This window comes from Rattus rattus, chromosome 2 (assembly GCF_011064425.1).
Source record: "Rattus rattus isolate New Zealand chromosome 2, Rrattus_CSIRO_v1, whole genome shotgun sequence".
Classification (NCBI taxonomy): Eukaryota; Metazoa; Chordata; class Mammalia; order Rodentia; family Muridae; genus Rattus; species Rattus rattus.
The window spans coordinates 2,388,721-2,406,795 of NC_046155.1; the positions used below are offsets into that span (position 1 = coordinate 2,388,721).

Below are 18,075 nucleotides of genomic sequence, written 5' to 3' on the forward strand. Positions count from 1 at the left end.
AGGAGAACCTTTGTCCCTTATTGGGTCTTACTTTCTTGTCCTTGCAGGAGTGAGACACCTCAGCTGTTCACTGTATTGCCAGAGAAGAGGACAGCCACTGTTGGTGGGGCCATGATGGGATCTACCCACATTTATGACATGTCCACGGTTATGAGCCGGAAGGGCCCGGCCCCTGAGTTGCAAGGTGTGGAAGTAGCACTGGCTCCCGAGGAGTTGGAGTTGGACCCTATGGCCATGACCCAGAAGTATGAGGAGCATGTCCGGGAGCAGCAGGCCCAAGTCGAGAAAGAAGACTTCAGTGACATGGTGGCGGAGCATGCTGCCAAACAGAAGGTGGGAGCAACCTGGGAACCTTGGAATGACAGATAGGAGTAGGGTCTGTGCTTTCTGGTGGAGCTGTGTGCTTTAGGAGTGAGAGGTGGGTGGACTCACTGTACATTTCTATCTTCTCTGAGCCTGAAGATCTTAGAGATGCTCCAGTCTCAAATACACTGGGGCTTAGGGAGAGTAAGAAAGTTATTCAGATCTGACGGAGAAGAGAAGACTGTGGTTTCAGTGCTTTTTTTCCTTAATTTATATGTCAGTGTCAGGCTGCCTCCTGTTTGGGGGTTGTTTAACCTATTGTAACTTCTCTCTCTTTCTCCTACAGCAAAAGAAACGGAAAGCTCAGCCCCAGGACAGTCGTGGGGGCAGCAAGAAATACAAGGAGTTCAAATTTTAGGTCCTTCTCACATACCTGGCCTTCCTTTAGGCCCTTTGTATGTCTGGGCTTTCTATGTGGGTTCCTAAAGCTAGTTCTGTACTCCCTAGGCTTGTCACTTCCTGTTCTTATTTTAGACTTGTTTTGTAAATAAAGCTGTTTCTCAAGGAGGAATGAATACAGGCACTCTTGAACCTCTCTCTTTTTTAGCTTCTGCAAAAGAATATACTTCTTGCCTATAATCAGACTGCCCCACAGAACTATGGGACTGTAGTTGCTGAACTGACCGTGTGGATAATTCACTATCTCCTACCCTTCCTGTGTATGAAGGCTCTGAGGAAAGTACCTTTGGGTCTGGGCTGACCTTACTGCTTTGTCCGTGGGGAATAAAAATAGCCAGCTTAGCACCCTGGCTAGGCTGGGAAGTAACTAACTGTAGGCTGGGGAAGTAGGCCAGGTCAGGCCTGCCTTATTGACCTTGTGGCAGAAAGGCCTATTTCTTACCTATTGGAGAACATCTGTATCTAAATAAAATCTAAATTGTTCCAGAGTCCCGGCTAACTACTTGGATTTACTAGTGTGGGTGTGGGTGGGTTGTAGGTGTAGGGTTTGAAGGGCTTGTTTAGTCTTCATCCCTGAGTTCTGAGAAGTTTTTGAAAAACTAGACTAGGTTGGAGCACAGGATTCCATGACATTCGCTCAAGTACTGTGGAGAAGGTGTGGGTGTAGGAGGGTGCAAGAGCTCTAGGTAGGGTGGGGGTGTGTGGGGATGGCAGCTGATCAGGCCTTGAGAGAATTTTAGGAATTGAGAAAGCACTGAGGCACTCTGGGACTTTGTAAAGAAGGCTGTGTCGGGGGCGCTGTACCAAGAAAGGCTCTTGGACCTAGCCAAACTTAGCTCACTGGCTCCTGCCTACCCTCAAGCGGGAACTTAAGCTCCAGAGGTGGTGGCCGGTCCCTGGATCTCTACCTACTGCTCCTTTTACAGAAAAGGGCGAAATACCCACAGAAGGGGTCGCCACCGCGGGCTGTCCAATTTCCGCGCAACGCGTGACCAGCCGCGGTCCGCCTCCACTACGTGTTCTGCAGATCTCAGGGGCTGAGCGCGCTCCCGTACAGTCCTCTCCTGTCCGGGACCGCGCCCCGGAAAACCCGAGTTTCCGCTGGCGGGGTAGCGGCCGCCCGAGGGGGGTGGAGGAAGGAGGGGCGCGGAGCCATCACGCCAGAGGCCTGCAAGGGACGCAAGGGCCGCGCCGCGAGAGCGCGCGGGCTGTAGCCCCTTCCCAGAGGCCGCGGGGCTGAGTGCCAGCCTGGCCCCGCCCCTCGGCGACCGGCTAGGTGGGGCCGCGACTCCCCGCCCCTTTCGGGCACGCCCACCCAGTGTCTGGGCCTCGCGGGCCGCAACAGGCGGCGGGCGAGCGCGAGGACCGCGCGCAGCGAAGGCCCGCGCGTGCGTGCAGGTTCGCTGGTGGCTCGCGCTCCGCCGGGCGTTCTGAGGAGACGCGCTGAGCCGCTGCCGCCGCGGGGAGGAAGCCTGCGAGTAGCTCGCGTGCCCTCAGTCCGCGTAAGCCCCGCGCCCCTTCCACCCCTGGCCAGGCCATGGCGGAACGCGGAGGGGCGGGCGGTGGTCCCGGAGGCGCCGGGGGCGGCAGCAGTCAGCGGGGCTCTGGGGTTGCCCAGTCCCCGCAGCAGCAGCCGCCGCAGCAGCCGTCTCAGCCGCAACAGCCGACGCCCCCCAAGCTGGCCCAGGCCACCTCGTCCTCCTCGTCCACCTCGGCTGCGGCCGCCTCCTCCTCGTCCTCCTCCACCTCCACCTCCATGGCCGTCGCGGTGGCCTCGGGCTCTGCGCCTCCGGGCGGTCCGGGACCAGGCCGCACCCCCGCCCCAGTGCAGATGAATTTGTATGCTACCTGGGAGGTGGACCGGAGCTCATCCAGCTGCGTGCCCAGGTGAGCAACGGGCGGGTGGGAAAAGGTGTTGGCCTAGAGGACCGCCAGGCTGGCTCTGTGACAGGCCCCGCCTCCCCATCTCTCCGGGTCGAGTAGGGGGGGAGGTCCTCCACTTCAAGCTGGTCCTGGCTTGGAGGTGGGGGTGGGGGGCTGCCTTCGCCTGGGCCTTCCAGGACTGTTGTGTGGGCCTGCCCTCTCCAGCAGCCCCACCTTCTGCCTTGGCCTGGACCACCCTCCTTTCCTCTTGGAGCAATGATGGCCTCCAGGACCCAGCCCAGTGGCCTTCCTTGGCTGGGTCTGACTGAATCTGGCCTTCCTTACGGTCAGTAAGTCGCTCTTCTTCCTGCTTCACCGACGCCCGTGGGCTGTACATATGTTAATGTTACACAGATGTGGTAAAGATGGCTTTGATATAATTATTTCCCAATGTACTTAGCATGTGTCAAATTCAGTTGTCACCTGTTGCAGATAAAGCTGGTTAACACTTAGGGGTTCAGTACATACAATCATCTGCTTCATATCACACACATTCTCTGGGTACTCTGCTCTTAGTTTGGGGCATCAGTTGAGTGTGTTCTCAAATGTAAGTTTTCATTTCCTTCTCCCCTAGATACCAGTCACAGAATCTCCTGGTTCCTACAAGCTCTGTAAAATGACTACCCTGTTCCTAAATTCAATCCATTTTTCTGTCTGTTGGAACTGTCTGGGAACTTGCATCAAAAAATACGCTTGGGCATAATTTCTGTTTCTCTATGGTAAAGCAGTTGTTCTATATAATTCTTTGGGGACTGTGTTGGACTTGACCCTGCATTAAGACAGCCTGCAGGGTTGGTTTCACCCAGTAAGCACAAAGAAGTGCCTGGAGGTGTTCATTTTGTGCTTCAAACCCGAGTTGATTCTCAGGTTCTATCCTTACCTACCCTGTTAGTCCAGCAGGGCAGATCATCAGCCAGAGGTTGGGTGCACTGTGGTGTTCCACCCTAAAGTCTGCTGGTGTCAAAAAATACACTTGGACATAATTTTTGTTTCTCTATGGTAAAGCAGTTGTTCTATATAATTCTTGGGGGACTTTTCTTTTTCTCCCTTTATTTTGAACAACATCATACCACAACATCACACCAGTATCTAGGGCATGAAAAACGACAACAAGCCCATCTTTCTACGTCATTATAGAAAAATATAGAGCATTACCCCACCTGCCAAACTCTCCATGTTCGTTCCTGAACCACATTCTGGCTTCCCTGACATACTTCTGAACTATGCCCCACCCCCATTACAGTTTTACTACATATGAGTCTGTAAACAATATATTTTTTAGTTTTGTATGTTATTTATTTATTTTTGTTTTTGAGACAGTATCTTACTTTCCTTGGCTGGCCTAGAACTCACAGTGATCTGTCTGCCTCCTACCTTCCCTGTGCTAGTATTACAGGTGTGGACCACTACTCTTGGCTTCAGTGTTTTTTGGAGCTTGTAGAAATGTTCTCATATCGTACGTAACTTGTCACTTTTAACTCAGGCTCATGCAAATCATGATTATTGTCTAGTAGCTCTAGTTTTTAGTACTTTCTCTAGTGGATAGTGCTTGATTATATGAACTACTATTTGATTCTGATGATTATTTAGGTTGTTTCTTGTTAACAAGGGCAGTTTTATATGTGTGTGTGTGTGTGTGTTATGTATATATGTATGTATTTGCTCAGGATTTGTGTTCCTGGGCAGAAGTTTCTTTAGAGAATCTTTGAAGTATATATGAAGTATATGCATATATATGAATATATTTATATGAATATATGTACATATCCACATAAGTATATACGAAACATATATGAAGTATATATAAAGGAGTATAATTGCTGCTTGAAAAGTGTGGATTTGAAGCTTCAAGAGATGATGCTAGACTGTTTGCCACTTCCGCTCTCCACTTTTCATTCCTTTGTGTACGGCATTCTCCGCACTGATTTATAGTGTTCTCTTTCTCTGTCCTCCTTTAAGGGGATCAGGAACCACAGTAATTTACTTTGGCCAGAGCCCTAGCATGACACCAAACTCAAATTAGCACTCACTGTGGGATGGTATGCCTTTGGTCCTGGGCAGGCCTCTTTTTATTTCTGTTGGGTCTGTCCATTGTTGGAGTATGCTGTTCTTCCTCTTCCTTACATAAAAGTCCTGTGTTCCACCTGCATGGGTCTGCAGTTAGTAAAATATGTTCTCATCTGGGAATGTTTGAGTGGCCTTTGGGTAGTTGCCTTGTCTACCTTGTTAGATTGAAAAAACATGGATGGATGGGCAGAAGCTGTCATAAAGGGGAGCGAATAGAATCACCGCTGAGTTTTGGTATGACCAAAAGAACTCTTGGTTACTAAAAAGTCTGCAATAATAAATTACTAGCTCCAGAAACAGGGTAGGCACTATATATGTAGATGTGTATGGTTATGTCTTGTTTACCGGCCTGAATCTGCCCTTCTATGACTTTGCTTTCTAGCCATTATCCTTGTACCTTCCAGCATCTTGTGAAACACTGTACTTCTTGGAGCATGCTGCTTTGTCTTCAGAAGGAAAATGCCCTATGGCAGAAAAAGGCCTGCTATTGGCCCTTTTAAATATTAAGTCAGTGTTTAGTTTGTTGTCTCCTGGTACTTGAACACGCAGCTCTGTATAGAACCTGGAACTAACCTTCTCTCATGCAACTCCGGTGAGACACAAGCCTATGAGCTATAGGCAACTATAAATGTAAATCTGATGGTGAATCTGAGGAAAGGTGTGCATGAGAACACTGTGGGAGCAGGGCATAATGACATATGCTTAGAGCACTTAGAGTTTGAGGCAGGGAATTGATGACTCGAAGACAGCCAGAGTTCATAATTTCAGGCCAGCCAAGGAAGGGATAGCAAGACTTTCTTGAGAATAGACAAAGGAAAACCCCAAAAGCAATCAGCACTAGAAGAGTGGGTGTCACCTACTACCAAAAAGAGGGGGTGTCACAGAACAGTAGGAAGATCATGCTGCTTTCTTTGATACTTTAGAAAATTTGATTTGCTTTTGAAAAAAAATTTTTATTGGACATTTAAATAAAGGTGAGCATTCTAGATGATTTTAGGTGCATGTGTTTTTAACGTCTGCTAAATTCTCAAAATTGATAGTATTATTTTTAAAACTTTCAATAGCATACTTACAGTTGGCTTTAAAATGTCTTAATTGTTCTTTGCATTGATTAACAGCATTAAAAAAGAAAACATGGTTAGCATATGCCCATGACTCAAGCAGAGTAGAAAGATGACTGTGTAAAGGGAAAGGCCCTGATCCCACCTCTGTTCTCACTTCTCAGAAAGTGCTACCGTGAAATATGGTTATCTTTAAGACTTTATTGTGATAAAATGAAGGCTGAGGATGCAGCTCCTTTGGTAGAGTGCTTACCTAGCATGCACGAGGCATGTCAGTGTCAGCCCCATGTAAGTCTGGGTGTGGCAGTCCATACTTCTATCCCAGCATTTACATAGAGAAGACAGGAATTCAGTTACCCTTAGTTATAGAGTAAGTTTGAAGCCTATCTGGGATACACGAGAACACTAAAACACCAAAAATAAGCAAAAGTTGTTACATGAATAGGTAGCTGTTCCCTTATGAAATTCATAGCTTTAAGAGTTGGAGTTGCTCCCCTCCCCAACTGAATTGTCCTCTACTGTGGCTGGGTGTGACAAGGAGAGGCCTGGAGTGAGGTGGGAAGGGGAGGGGAGTATGTGGCATGTTGCTCATGATAAAGGAAGGTTTTAGAGTCTCCAGTTTTTGTAAGGTGAGATTTTTTCTCTTCATATTTTCTCTTTTGAATTGCTGAAGTTAGGAATAGCAGAAAATTATTAAATTGTATAAACATACAAAAATTTCTCAGTTGTATAAAATTGATGAGGAGTTGATCTATGCCCTACTGTATAACATATAAACTGTATCAAATTGGGACTTCATTTCAAAGCACACTTGAATGTCCTTATCTTTGTGGTCACCTTGGGAGGGAGTTCAGTAACTATCAGTCAAAATTTTCTTCCTAAATTATATCAAGCATAATTACTAAAGTTAACCCTTATCAGACAAAAGTGTTATAGCCAAAGGAGGTTGGCCAAGCTGTACTGGCATGACTAGTTTGCAGGATAAATGTTATTTGCACAAAAGTACTTGTGAAGGGATGCTACTCTTACCACAAAAGCACACGCAAGCTGGAGTCTCAATATGATGACTGTATGTTAGGACAGACTCTTTATGCCTTAGGCTTTCCAGCCGTTGGTTACAAATACTTACCATCCATCCTAAGATGTACATTTAATAAATACAAAAAAGGTCTGTAAAGCCACAGGAATACGTACTTCTTAATGACAGAGGCAAAGTAAATGCAATGGATCAGATAAGGGAGAGCTCCTGAGATGTCTGTTATCTTCCTGGCACTGAAAGTACTAAAAGCATTGTTTGTGCCCTAGGAGATTTGAATTTCACATTGTGAGTGTTGTAATAGAATATCCTCCCTATCAAGGTAATATCATCCATCATCCCTGTAGAAGCTCAGATTCCTTAAGTGAGAAAGAGAATGACTTTCACTGAGTTCGTTTTATATGTATTGATTTACAGATAGTTGGAACACAGTAGTTATGTGATTTCTCTTCTCTTCTCTTCTCTTCTCTTCTCTTCTCTTCTCTTCTCTTCTCTTCTCTTCTCTTCTCTTCTCTTCTCTTCTCTTCCCTCCTTCCCTCTCCTTCTCTCCTCTCTCCTTCTCTTCAACAGAATTTCTGGCTGTTCTGGAACTTGCTCTGAGACCAGGCTGGCTTCAAAGTCAGAGATCTGCCTGCCTCTGCCTAACCAATGCTGGGATTAAAGGCCTGTGCCAACACCTTCCAACTGTGATTTCTTTCAAATCTAGTTTTCTAGTTTCTTGGCCAAACCATTGAGTATTCTTGATTTCTGCTCTTGCAGGAGGGAAATGCAAGTCAGAGATTGTGCTGTGTTGTGTTGTGTCCTTTGACTCCTTCGCCTGGGGAGACTGACTGGTCCTGCTTTGGCCTGGACTTGAAACTGTTAAAGTAGACCTGTCCTGGCCTAGCTTGCCTCTGACATCATTCTAGAAATACTTGGGCAATCTAGGATAACTGGGAATGACTTGCCAGAATAGTTTGCAGTGCTCATGAGAAAAGTCAGAATTGAAGCTGGCCTAAGAACTTCTTTCAGAGAGGGCCTTGATCAAAGTGGTTCCAGGTTGACAAGCTCTCACAGGATCCTTCCTTCTTTAGCCTCAGAACCAGGAGTCACTAGCACTGCAGGAAGGTTTCAGAGAACACAGATGCATATGTATTGATAGCTACTCTAGAGTGATTTCTTTACATAGAAACTTAGAATTGTTTAGAAAGCTGACTAGAAAATTAGAAAGGACTCTAGTCTCAGTCAAGGGTCCCCACCAAGGCAGCGCTTTACATGGCCTCTTTTCCTTGGGAAGTGCAAATAACTAGTGATACATTGCTGCTTAGCTTAAGAACCTCCAGGAAAAAAAATCCTTTTTTTTTTTTTTTTTTTTTTTTTTTTTTTCCGGAGCTGGGGACGAACCCAGGGCCTTGCAGTTTGCTAGGCAAGCGCTCTACCACTGAGCCAAATCCCCAACCCCTCCTTTTCAGTTTTAAATACTTATTTGGCAGAGCGCGGTTACCATATTATATATGTGGAGATCAGAGAACTTTTTAGACTTGATTCTCATCTTCCACCTTTACATTTCATTTAGGAAGCAAACTCAGGTTGCTAGGCTTGTTCACTAAGCATCTCATCACCCATTTCTTTTCTTTTTAAAACAGGTTATCATGTAGCCCAGGTTGGCCTTAGACTTGCTACAGTGAATTTCTGATTTTCCTGGCTCTACCTCCAAAGTGCTGGAATTACAGACATATGCTACCACAAGAATGTAATTTCTGAAAATATTCCAGTAGTCTGGCATTGTGACACTTGACTATAATCAGTGCTTAGTAGACAAAGGCAGGAGGATCAAAGTTGTAGGCTAGTTTTTGCTATACATAATGAGTTTAAAGTCAGCCTCAGCTACTGAAACTGTGTTTTAAAGATAACCAGTACTGGAGCATTGCTTAGCAGTTAAGAGCACTTGTTGCTATTGCAGAGGGCCCACATGGCTGCTCTTAATAGTCTTTAACTTCTGCCCTTCCACCCCCAATCTGATGATCTCTTCTGACCTCCATGGCACCATGCACATGTGTGGTGGGCATACATTCATACGCGCAGGCAAAACACTCATCACATAAAATAGATAAATCCAAAGATAAAAAGTTAGAAAAAAGATTTATTTAAAAAAAAAAAAAAAAAACAAACCTAATCAAAGGACTAGAGAGATGGCGAGGTCCCAAGCTTGGTTCTTAGCATCCATATCAGACAGGTTTTAAGCATCTGTAAGTCCACCTCAGGGGATCTGATGCCTCTGGCCTCTCTGGGTGCTTCCATCCTCATCTCACGTACTTGCATGCAGACACACACACTTACATAGTGACAATTTTGGAAATATTATAAGAATGTGTTTCCATTTTAACCCCAGGTGTAGGATATGGAGCTGCTTCAGAATGTCCACAGTAGCTGACTATGATTTGCCTTGTGCTCTATAATTTTGTGAGGTACAGATAGTTTCTGTGATTATATGATATATGGAATTCTGGGGATTTTTTAGAAGGTATGTAAGTGCTAGGCCCCAAAGGTGGGTTGGGTTGGTTGTTGCTGGTTGTTACTGGTTGTTGGTGTTGTTGCTGGTTGTTGCATTTTGTTAAAGGTCATGCTCAAAGAAGAAACAACAAGAAGAAATTAAATTAGATATCCTGACAGCAAAGATCAAACTTGTCCCATGGAACTTGGTGCTCCCTAATCAGCGGAAGTTGTCTAATGATGACATCACCCCCTTCAGACACCTGACTTTATTCAGGGATCTATCTCTTTCCTTCCCTTTCTGTCCTTTTTTTCTCTTTTCTCTCTTAACTTGTGTTAGGGGGTTGAAAGGGTGGAAGAAAGAAGATCCCACAAAGTAGCAAAAGACAGCTACATACCTATGTGTAATTAATAATAAAAATCTGTGAAAAAACCAGTCAAATAACCAACAACATATTAATAGACTTATTTATATTTTAAGATGATGAGATGCTTTGTTTTAAAGTTGTTTTGTATTAACCATTTGTGACTGCTTTGATTGAAACTTACTTCCTCAGCCCAACATGATCATTAGTTGGCCTGTAATCTAGCACTGGGAAATAGAGGCAGGAGTTTGAGGTCATCCTTGGCTGTGTGAGAACCAGTTTCAAAATAACAAACCAAAAGTAGAAAATGAAGAAAAATAGCTATTCCATTACATTGCCTCCATTTCTTTCTTGTTTATTCTTTCCTTTGCTTCTTTTGCTGTTGTTGCTTTGCTTTTGAGAATAGGATCTTGTTGGGTAACTCTGAGTAACCTTGAATTTACTATGGTGCCCAGGCTGTCCTAGAATTTGGGATCCTCCTGTCTTAGTCTCTGGAGTGCTGTGATTTCAGGTGTCCATCACTCCACCTGGCATTATAGCAGTTCCGTTTCAAGTCACTCTAGACACATATGCCTAATGGCTTCCATACTGGACAGGGCAGATCTAGAACCTTTTTTTTTTTTTTTTTTTTTTTTTTTTTTCCGGAGCTGGGGACCGAACCCAGGGCCTTATGCCCTAGGCAAGCGCTCTACCACTGAGCTAAATCCCCAACCCCGATCTAGAACCTTTTAGTGACTTGGAAAGACCTTCTAGATAACATGAGTTTCATGGGGAAAAGTTGTCTAAATATTTCTAGTGTTGATATTTATGGCTTGTTAAGAAAATATTTTCAGCTGGGCATGGTGGCACACTCTTATTAATCTCAGCTCTTGTGGGGCAGAAACAGGCAGGTCCCAGGGATTATAGGTCAGCCTGGTCTTCCTAGAGGTTCCAGGACAGCAGCCAGGGCTACATAGTGAGACTCTGTCTTTCACCAAAAAAAAAAAAAAAAAAAAAAAAAAATTGCAAATTATGCATCTCACTCAGTAATATTTACTAGGAACTCAATTCGCAACAAAAACTAAAATTCAAAATAATTTGACTTTAAAAATGTGGAAATTTGCCAAGTGTGATGGTGCATTCCTTTAATTCCAGCACTCAAGTGTCAGAGATGAATTCTAGGCCAGCCTGGTCTACAGATTGAGTTCTAGGACAGCTAGGGCTACATAGAGAGAATCTGTCTCAAAACAAAACAAACAAAAAAGGTTTATCTAAACAAATACATTTCTCAAAATAAGACCTCTAAATGGTCAACAAATGTAAGAAAAAAGTGCTCAATATTCTAATTATCAGATCAAAACCACAATGAAATATCCTTTCACCTTAGTTGAAATGGATAACAACTAAAAACCCAAAAAATAATAAAGGCTGGTCAGGATGTGTATGCATGTGTGCCATAGCATAAGTGTGGTTAAAAAGATAACTTACAGGGTCTGGTCTGATCCTTCTCTCATGTTTGTCCTGTGGATTGAATTTAGGTCATGCTGCAAGCACCTTTATCTGCTAAGCCATCTCGAGGGCCTTGCCTACTCATTTTTGATAGGGTTGGACCATTATTTTCTTTGCAATACACGATAAGTTTGTGTTGATAGTGGAAGATTGATTCAGTTAGTGTGTGTGTGTGTGTGTGTGTGTGTGTGTGTGTGTGTATGTGTGTGTGTGTGTGTACACATATGTATGTCTGTTACTCATGGAGGCCATTAGAGGGCTTTGGATTTCCTGGAACTAGAATTGCTAATGATTGTGAACCACCATGTAGGTGCTGACAGCAAAACCTGGATCTTGTAGAAGAACAACTAGTGTTCTTAACCACTGAGCCACCTCTCCAGACCCTGGGCAATTCTTTTAATTTGCCAAGTTTTTTGAACTTTGACTATCATACTTCCTGTTTCTTACAGGGATCCTCATCTTCACTAAACTGGTTTTCGTTTATCATTTTGTTGCTTGAAATACTTTTAGTTCTGTAAAGCGAACTTTATCAGGTATAGCCACAGGTTGTTTTGCCCAGAACATTTTTAAGGCCATGCATATTTTAGAAATTACTTTGTATGGTTATTAGCAGCCTGCTACAAATTTGGGAGACAGGGAGACATGATTTAAAATTTGTTTTTTTTTTTCTATACCGTCTGCTCCTCTCTGTGACCTTTGTCCCTCAGGACATTAGTATGTACGTCAGATGTCCTAGGTTCGAGGTGAGGTTGACATGCTAAGCATCTCTGAGGAGCTTACATAAGTTATTTTTCTGAGGAAGTCCTGTGTTTTTCTTTCTAGTTATTCTCCACAACAGTGCATTTCTTGAATTTCCTTTTGTTAGTCTTTTCATAGGTGAGATACTCTTTGGCTTGTTTTGTTTTGTTTTGTTTTGTTTTGTTTTGTTTTGTTTTTTAAGACAGGGACTTAAGTCATGTAGCCCTGGCTGGGCTTACAACTGGCTATGTAGACCAGGCTGATGTTAACTCACAGAGATCTGCCTACCTCTGCCTCCCATAGCACCATAGCTGTGTAATTCTGTCTTTATTATAGTATTGTTAAATATTGTTTAGGACACACAAAAGTCTTAGAACCTTAGTCATCATTTACTTAATTTGATGTCACTTGACTAACCTTTCTCCTCTCCCACTCTGTGTATGTGTTTAGTGTGTGTATGTGTGCTATCTGCCATGCACATAGATATGGGAGCCAGAGGCTGGTATTTTTCCTCTATGGCTATTCCTTGTGTTACACCTCCCCCCCCCCCGCCCCTTTCTTTTCCTTTTTTGTGGATGTGTGTATGGTTTATATTCATGAATGTGTGCGCTGAGGCCAGAGGAGGGCATTTCTTGAATTTCCTTTTGTCTTTTCTATATCACTCAGCCTTGTTTCTTTAAGGAAGGCTTACCAAACGTGGCTCACTTTTTGCTCTTTTGTTTGTTTGTGTTTTTTTTGTTTTTTTTTTTTTTTGTTTTTTTTGATGGCATTGACATTCAGTTAACCCCAGCAATTGTCCTGTCTTTGACAATTTTTGTGTATGTGCTGGTGGACCTCATCACTGTACAGCAAATGCTCCTAACCACTAAGAAGCTGGCCCAATAGGTTCTCTTACTGAACTTGGAACTTAAGTTTCACATAGAAACTCAGAATTAGTTACAGACAAGCAGTACTCTTGACTTTTACATAGTGCAGGGGACCTGAAGTCTGGTCCTTCTACCTGTTCAGGAAACACTGTATCCATTGAGCTGTCTTCTCAGCTCCCTTCTTTTCTTTTTTTAAAATTACAACTATTCATTGTGCTGTGTGCTGTGTGTGTGTGTGTGTGTGTGTGTGTGTGTGTGTGTGTGTGTGTGTGTCAGTCTGTCAGTTGGTCTGTCTGTAGTATGCCACGTTGTGCTTGTGGAGTTTAGAAGACAACTTGAAGGAGTCTACTCCTTCCACCATGTGGGGAATTAGGGACTCACCTTAGATTGCCAGGTTTGTCAATAAGCACCATTTGTTACCCACTGAGCTACCTTGTTGTCCCTCTATTTCTTTTTCCTTGTTAAAAAAAAATGGCTTATAACTGCAATAAGACTTTGTGATTTACAATTTTTCTGAGGACCTTAACATGTACAGTATATTCAAATGATTAGGGGAGTCAAAATAAAAAGAGCACACATCAAACAAAACAAAACAAAACATTGACTTTTTTTCTTTCCTGTTTTTTTTTTTTTTTTTTTTTTGTTTTGTTTTTTCCCCCCGGAGCTGGGGACCAAACCCAGGGCCTTGGGCTTCCTAGGCAAGCGCTCTACCTCTGAGCTAAATCCCCAACCTCTTTCCTGTTTCTTTCATGACACTTTTCAAATACATTGCACATAATGTAATTTGTTCCTATGCCCGCCTTGGTCACACTAGCCTACACATAGCCCAGGTTTTATTTAGTGGCAATTCAGTGGATTTTTATTCTGGTTTAATTTTACACACACACACACACACACACAGGCGCGCGCACACACACACACATGTATGCACATATATTACTCAGGATTGTATTTTAAATATGAATAACCGGATGGACACACATCTTTAATCCTAGCACGTGAGAGGAAGACTGTGGGGCTCCCTCAGACTGTCTACAGCAGCTGAGTATAATTTGCCTCCTGCTCTAGCAGAAGCATGTTTTTGCCAGCTGCAGATAGTTTCTGTGACTATGTGTTGTTTGGAATTCTGGGAACTTTACAGAGTGGGGTCGGTGGATGTTGGTCATTCAGGGAGATTGGTTGCAGTTTTATTAGTAGTTATGCTCAAAGAAGAAATAAAGGACAAGAAGTTAGATTCAAAGATCTCTATTTCTCTCCCTCTATCCATACTTTCTCTCCTGTATAGGGGGTGAGATGGGGTGAGGGACAAAGGGTAGGAAAAAGAAGAACCCACAAAGTAGCAAAGGCCGGCTACAGAAGATGCAGGTGGATCTCTGTGAGCTCAAGGCCAGCCTGGACTAGATAGGGAGTTCCAGGGCAGCCAGAACTGTATAATAGATCTCGTCTCAAATAAATAAATTAATTTTTAGAAAAGAACATCTAATCATGCCACTGTTCTCTCGACAATCTCTCACTTCTAGACCAGTTTGTGTATATTACAAACCACTGGACTATAGAATGAGACCTTAAAACAGTGACAAGACAAAACCTTTCCCATGGCACAGGAAACACCTCCTGAAAATGTGACTGACCCTCTCCTGACAGGCATCGTTTGCCGTCCTCCTCATAGACTTGGGCATACTAGTCCTTAGGGATCTTCTTCTTGCAGTTGCTTTTGGCTGAGGTGCTCAGTTTTGGAACTTCTATGGTGGCTGGCTCTTTGGGATTGCCAAGTATTATGTTACTTTTCCAGTGACAATATGAATACCTGTTTACCCAGGAAAGGGCACCACTGACAGATCACAGATCAGATTCTGAGTCCAGGGGGCAGGGGAACATTGGGAGTGTTGGGTATTGGCTGCTCCTGATGGACAGGCTAGTTAGGAATGCTCCTGGTGAGTTGTTGTGTGCAGTGGATCTTAGTACCTGAGATTAGTACCTCAGAAGAAGGCAAGACTCTTTGAGAAGGTGTTTGTTTTTGTTTTTGTTTTTGTTTTTGTTTTTAAAAGATTTTATTTGTTTATTATATATAAGTACACTGGAGCTTTCCTCAGACACACCAGAAGAGGGCATCAGATCTCATTACAGATGGTTGTGAGCCATCATGTGGTTGCTGGGATTTGAATTCAGGACCTCTGGAAGAGCAGTCGTCGTTCTTAACCGCTGAGCCATCTCTCCAGCACTTGGTTTTTGTTTTATGAGACAAAACATTTCCTTCCTTTCTTTTTTCTTTTTTTTCTTTTTAGCTTACCATGCATCAAAAATTTTATTAACTTTTTTTTTTTTTTTTTTTTTTTTTTTTTTTTTTTTTTTTGGGGACCGAACCCAGGACCTTTCGCTTCCTAGGTAAGCGCTCTACTGTTGGGCTAAATCCCCAGCCCCAACATTTTTTTTTTTTTTTTTTTTTTTTTTTGGTTCTTTTTTTTCGAGCTGGGGATCGAACCCAGGGCCTTGCGCTTCCTAGGCAAGCGCTCTACCACTGAGCTAAATCCCCAACCCCTGCCCCAACATTTTTTAACAGAGGTTCAGCTATTACTGAAACTTGTAATTTCTAAACTTAAATAGGGGCAAATGGCTATAGTGCAGAGTAATGCCATTACTGCCTACTGGGAAAGAATTAATAACCACTCTTTAGATGGAGGAGCAGGTGCAGGGCTGACTCTTTCTGGATGTTGTGATCAGAAAGAGTGGGCCATCTTCCAGCTGTTTGCCTGCAAAGGCGAGCCTCTGCTGTTGTTGGTGGAGTGCCCTCTTTATTCTGGATCTTGGCCTTCATGATCTCAATGGTGTCACTGGGCTCCAATTCTAGGGTGATGGTCTTGCTGGTCAGGGTCTTCACAAAGATTTGCATTTTGGCCTGTTACTGAATGTGATGAAACTGGAAACAACCAAGTCCTTGACAACTAGATATAAGAACCACCAAACCAGAAAAAGCCTCTCATCACTCTTGGGGTGACATTTCTGTTAGCCACACAGTATAGATGAGCAGAGCTGGAGTTCTTCTCATGACTTGTGACTGTCAGAAGAAGAACAGAAGAAATTTCTATATAAATTTGTTTCTCTAAGCTCTGGCTGTTCTCACAGTTAACAGTAGTATGTATGGGCTGTCTTATACTTGGTTGGTTGGAATTATAGAATGCTGTTCTGACACTACTATGGGTGCCATGGGGATGCTTAATATAGTGACTGTGAGTGTGGGTTTTGGAGTCCTCCTGGATTTGAATTTTGACTCTGCTATTTAGTATCTGAGTAACTTTGAGCAAATTATTTAAACTTTCTAATATTTCCATTTTATCAACTATAAAATATGTATAATAATTATTCCACAGAGCTGTGAGAATTAAGTAGGATTAAGATATGTTAATTGCATGTGTTACACATAGAAAATACATTTAATTATTTTTATTGTCCTTGTTTGCCTATTAATTTCTTTCATTCTCACTTTTTCCCTTCCTCCCTCCCTTCCTTTCTTTGAGACAGGTTCTGTTTGCTTTGGCTGTCCTGTGTACCAGGCTAGCCTCAAACTCACAGAGCTCCACCAGCCTCTGCTTCCTGAGTGCTGGGATTAAAATGAGTACTATCCTGCCCTGAGATTCTAATTTCTTACTGGGATTATCACAGGATCTTGGGTTCATCTCAGCTTGCTTGCCTCCTTGCTTGCTTGCTTGCTTGCTTACACAGTCTTTCTGTAGTTCCCAGACTGACCTAGAACTCTCCATCTTCCTGCCTCAGTCTCTCAAGTACTGGGATTACAGATTAGCACCACTGTTCCTGATTGAGTCAACTGTAGGCACAAATCCTGCCAGCCCCCAAGCATATTAGACTAGAAAGCTAAAATAAAGTATTTTGGTCTGAAGAAGTAGCGGGGTTGGGATCCTGTTGCTACATCTTGCTCACTCACTTACATGAACTGAACGGAAGAGATGGCTCAGGCCCCGCCTGCAAACCACAACTTTGTTTTGATCCAGCTTGACTTGACAGCTTCTCTCTTTTACCTGCTGACTTCTGTAGCTTTTATTTGGCTGCCAGAAAAGCAACTAAACCGGTTTACAGCTCACAGTTTAGTCAAAGAAAACTGAGCAACTCAAAGAAAGTAAGGATTTAAGTTGGAGTTGATACTTTTCTTTTGTCTCCTCAAGTTTTCCTTTTTGTTTCAAACTACAGAAGAATCTTATTCTCCTTTTACAGAAGAAATGTGATAGCCTTATGGCTTCTCCTAAAGCTTTGTAATGTTTGAGTGTCTTTTTTTCTTATTTCTTTTCATCTCTCTTCTGTTCCCTTCCCCCTTTCTTCCTTCCCTCTCTCATTACTTTCCTCATCATCCCTGTGTTTTTTCTTTTCCTTCCTTTCTCTTTCTTTTTCCTTCCTTCCTCCTTCCTTCCTCCCCTCCTTCCTTCCTCCCTCCCTCCCCTCCCTCCCTCCTTCCTTCCTTCCTTCCTTCCTTCCTTTTCATTCTGGACAGAGGCTGGTTATAAACTTGTGGTTCTCCTGCCTCAACCCCAAGGACTGAGATTATAGGTGTGTGCTGTTATACCTAGCTTTAATTTTTTCCTTTAACAGCACCAAGACTTTACCATTTTGCTTGGAAATCTGTGATCCTGTTATCTTGCTGCTAATTTTTTTTTTCTTTTTTCTTTTTTTCGGAGCTGGGGACCGAACCTAGGGCCTTGCGCTTGCTAGGCAAGTGCTCTGCCACTGAGCTAAATCCCCAACCCCCTTGCTGCTAATTTTTAAGGGTGTCTAAAGCAGATTAATTTTTTCTTGAGTCTGGGTCATGGTGACTAACCAGGTTTTTCAGGACAGAGGAGCTTGATGAATAATATTGACTGTACATAGTGCATAGTTATTCACACTCATGTATTTGCTTTTGATTCTTGTAAGCACAACCTCTTTCTCCATTGCTTTTTATATACCATGAAACAGTTAGGGGTAAAGTATTACCTGGCATGTACAGTGCCTGGGACTAGTCCCCACCACTCAGAAAAACAAACAAAAACAAAACAAAAAACAAACAGCCAAAAAGCAAGATAGGAAGGAAGGACAGATTTTGAAGTTTTGACTAAGGACAGCTGGCATTATGGCCTGCGAGTATGAATATGAGATTCAGGACTGGGTGTTTAAGAACAGGGAATAGTTTGTTTACATCCTGTTCCAGATTGTGCTCCAGAGAAATGGGAATTATAGAATCTTTGTAATTTTAGGGAATCAAACACTACACTGAAGGTCATTTAGAGATAGAAATGCATACTATGAATTAG

General features: G+C 43.2%; 2 protein-coding genes across 3 annotated transcripts in view; both read left to right on the forward strand.

Moving 5' to 3' along the window:
• The window catches only part of Sf3b2 (splicing factor 3b subunit 2), a 20,012-nt gene extending 18,762 nt beyond the window's left edge, over positions 1-1,250 (forward strand). For both annotated transcript variants that reach the window (XM_032891187.1, XM_032891186.1), the window contains 2 exons: positions 48-333; positions 650-1,250. In XM_032891187.1, the coding sequence (XP_032747078.1) occupies positions 48-333; positions 650-721 (358 nt within the window). In that variant the 3' untranslated portion in view covers positions 722-1,250. The remainder of the gene's footprint in view (positions 1-47; positions 334-649) is intronic.
• Positions 1,251-1,947: 697 nt separating this feature from the next.
• The window catches only part of Pacs1 (phosphofurin acidic cluster sorting protein 1), a 129,664-nt gene continuing 113,536 nt past the window's right edge, over positions 1,948-18,075 (forward strand). The window contains exon 1 of the mRNA XM_032891196.1: positions 1,948-2,649. Within this exon, the coding sequence (XP_032747087.1) occupies positions 2,300-2,649 (350 nt within the window). The 5' untranslated portion in view covers positions 1,948-2,299. The remainder of the gene's footprint in view (positions 2,650-18,075) is intronic.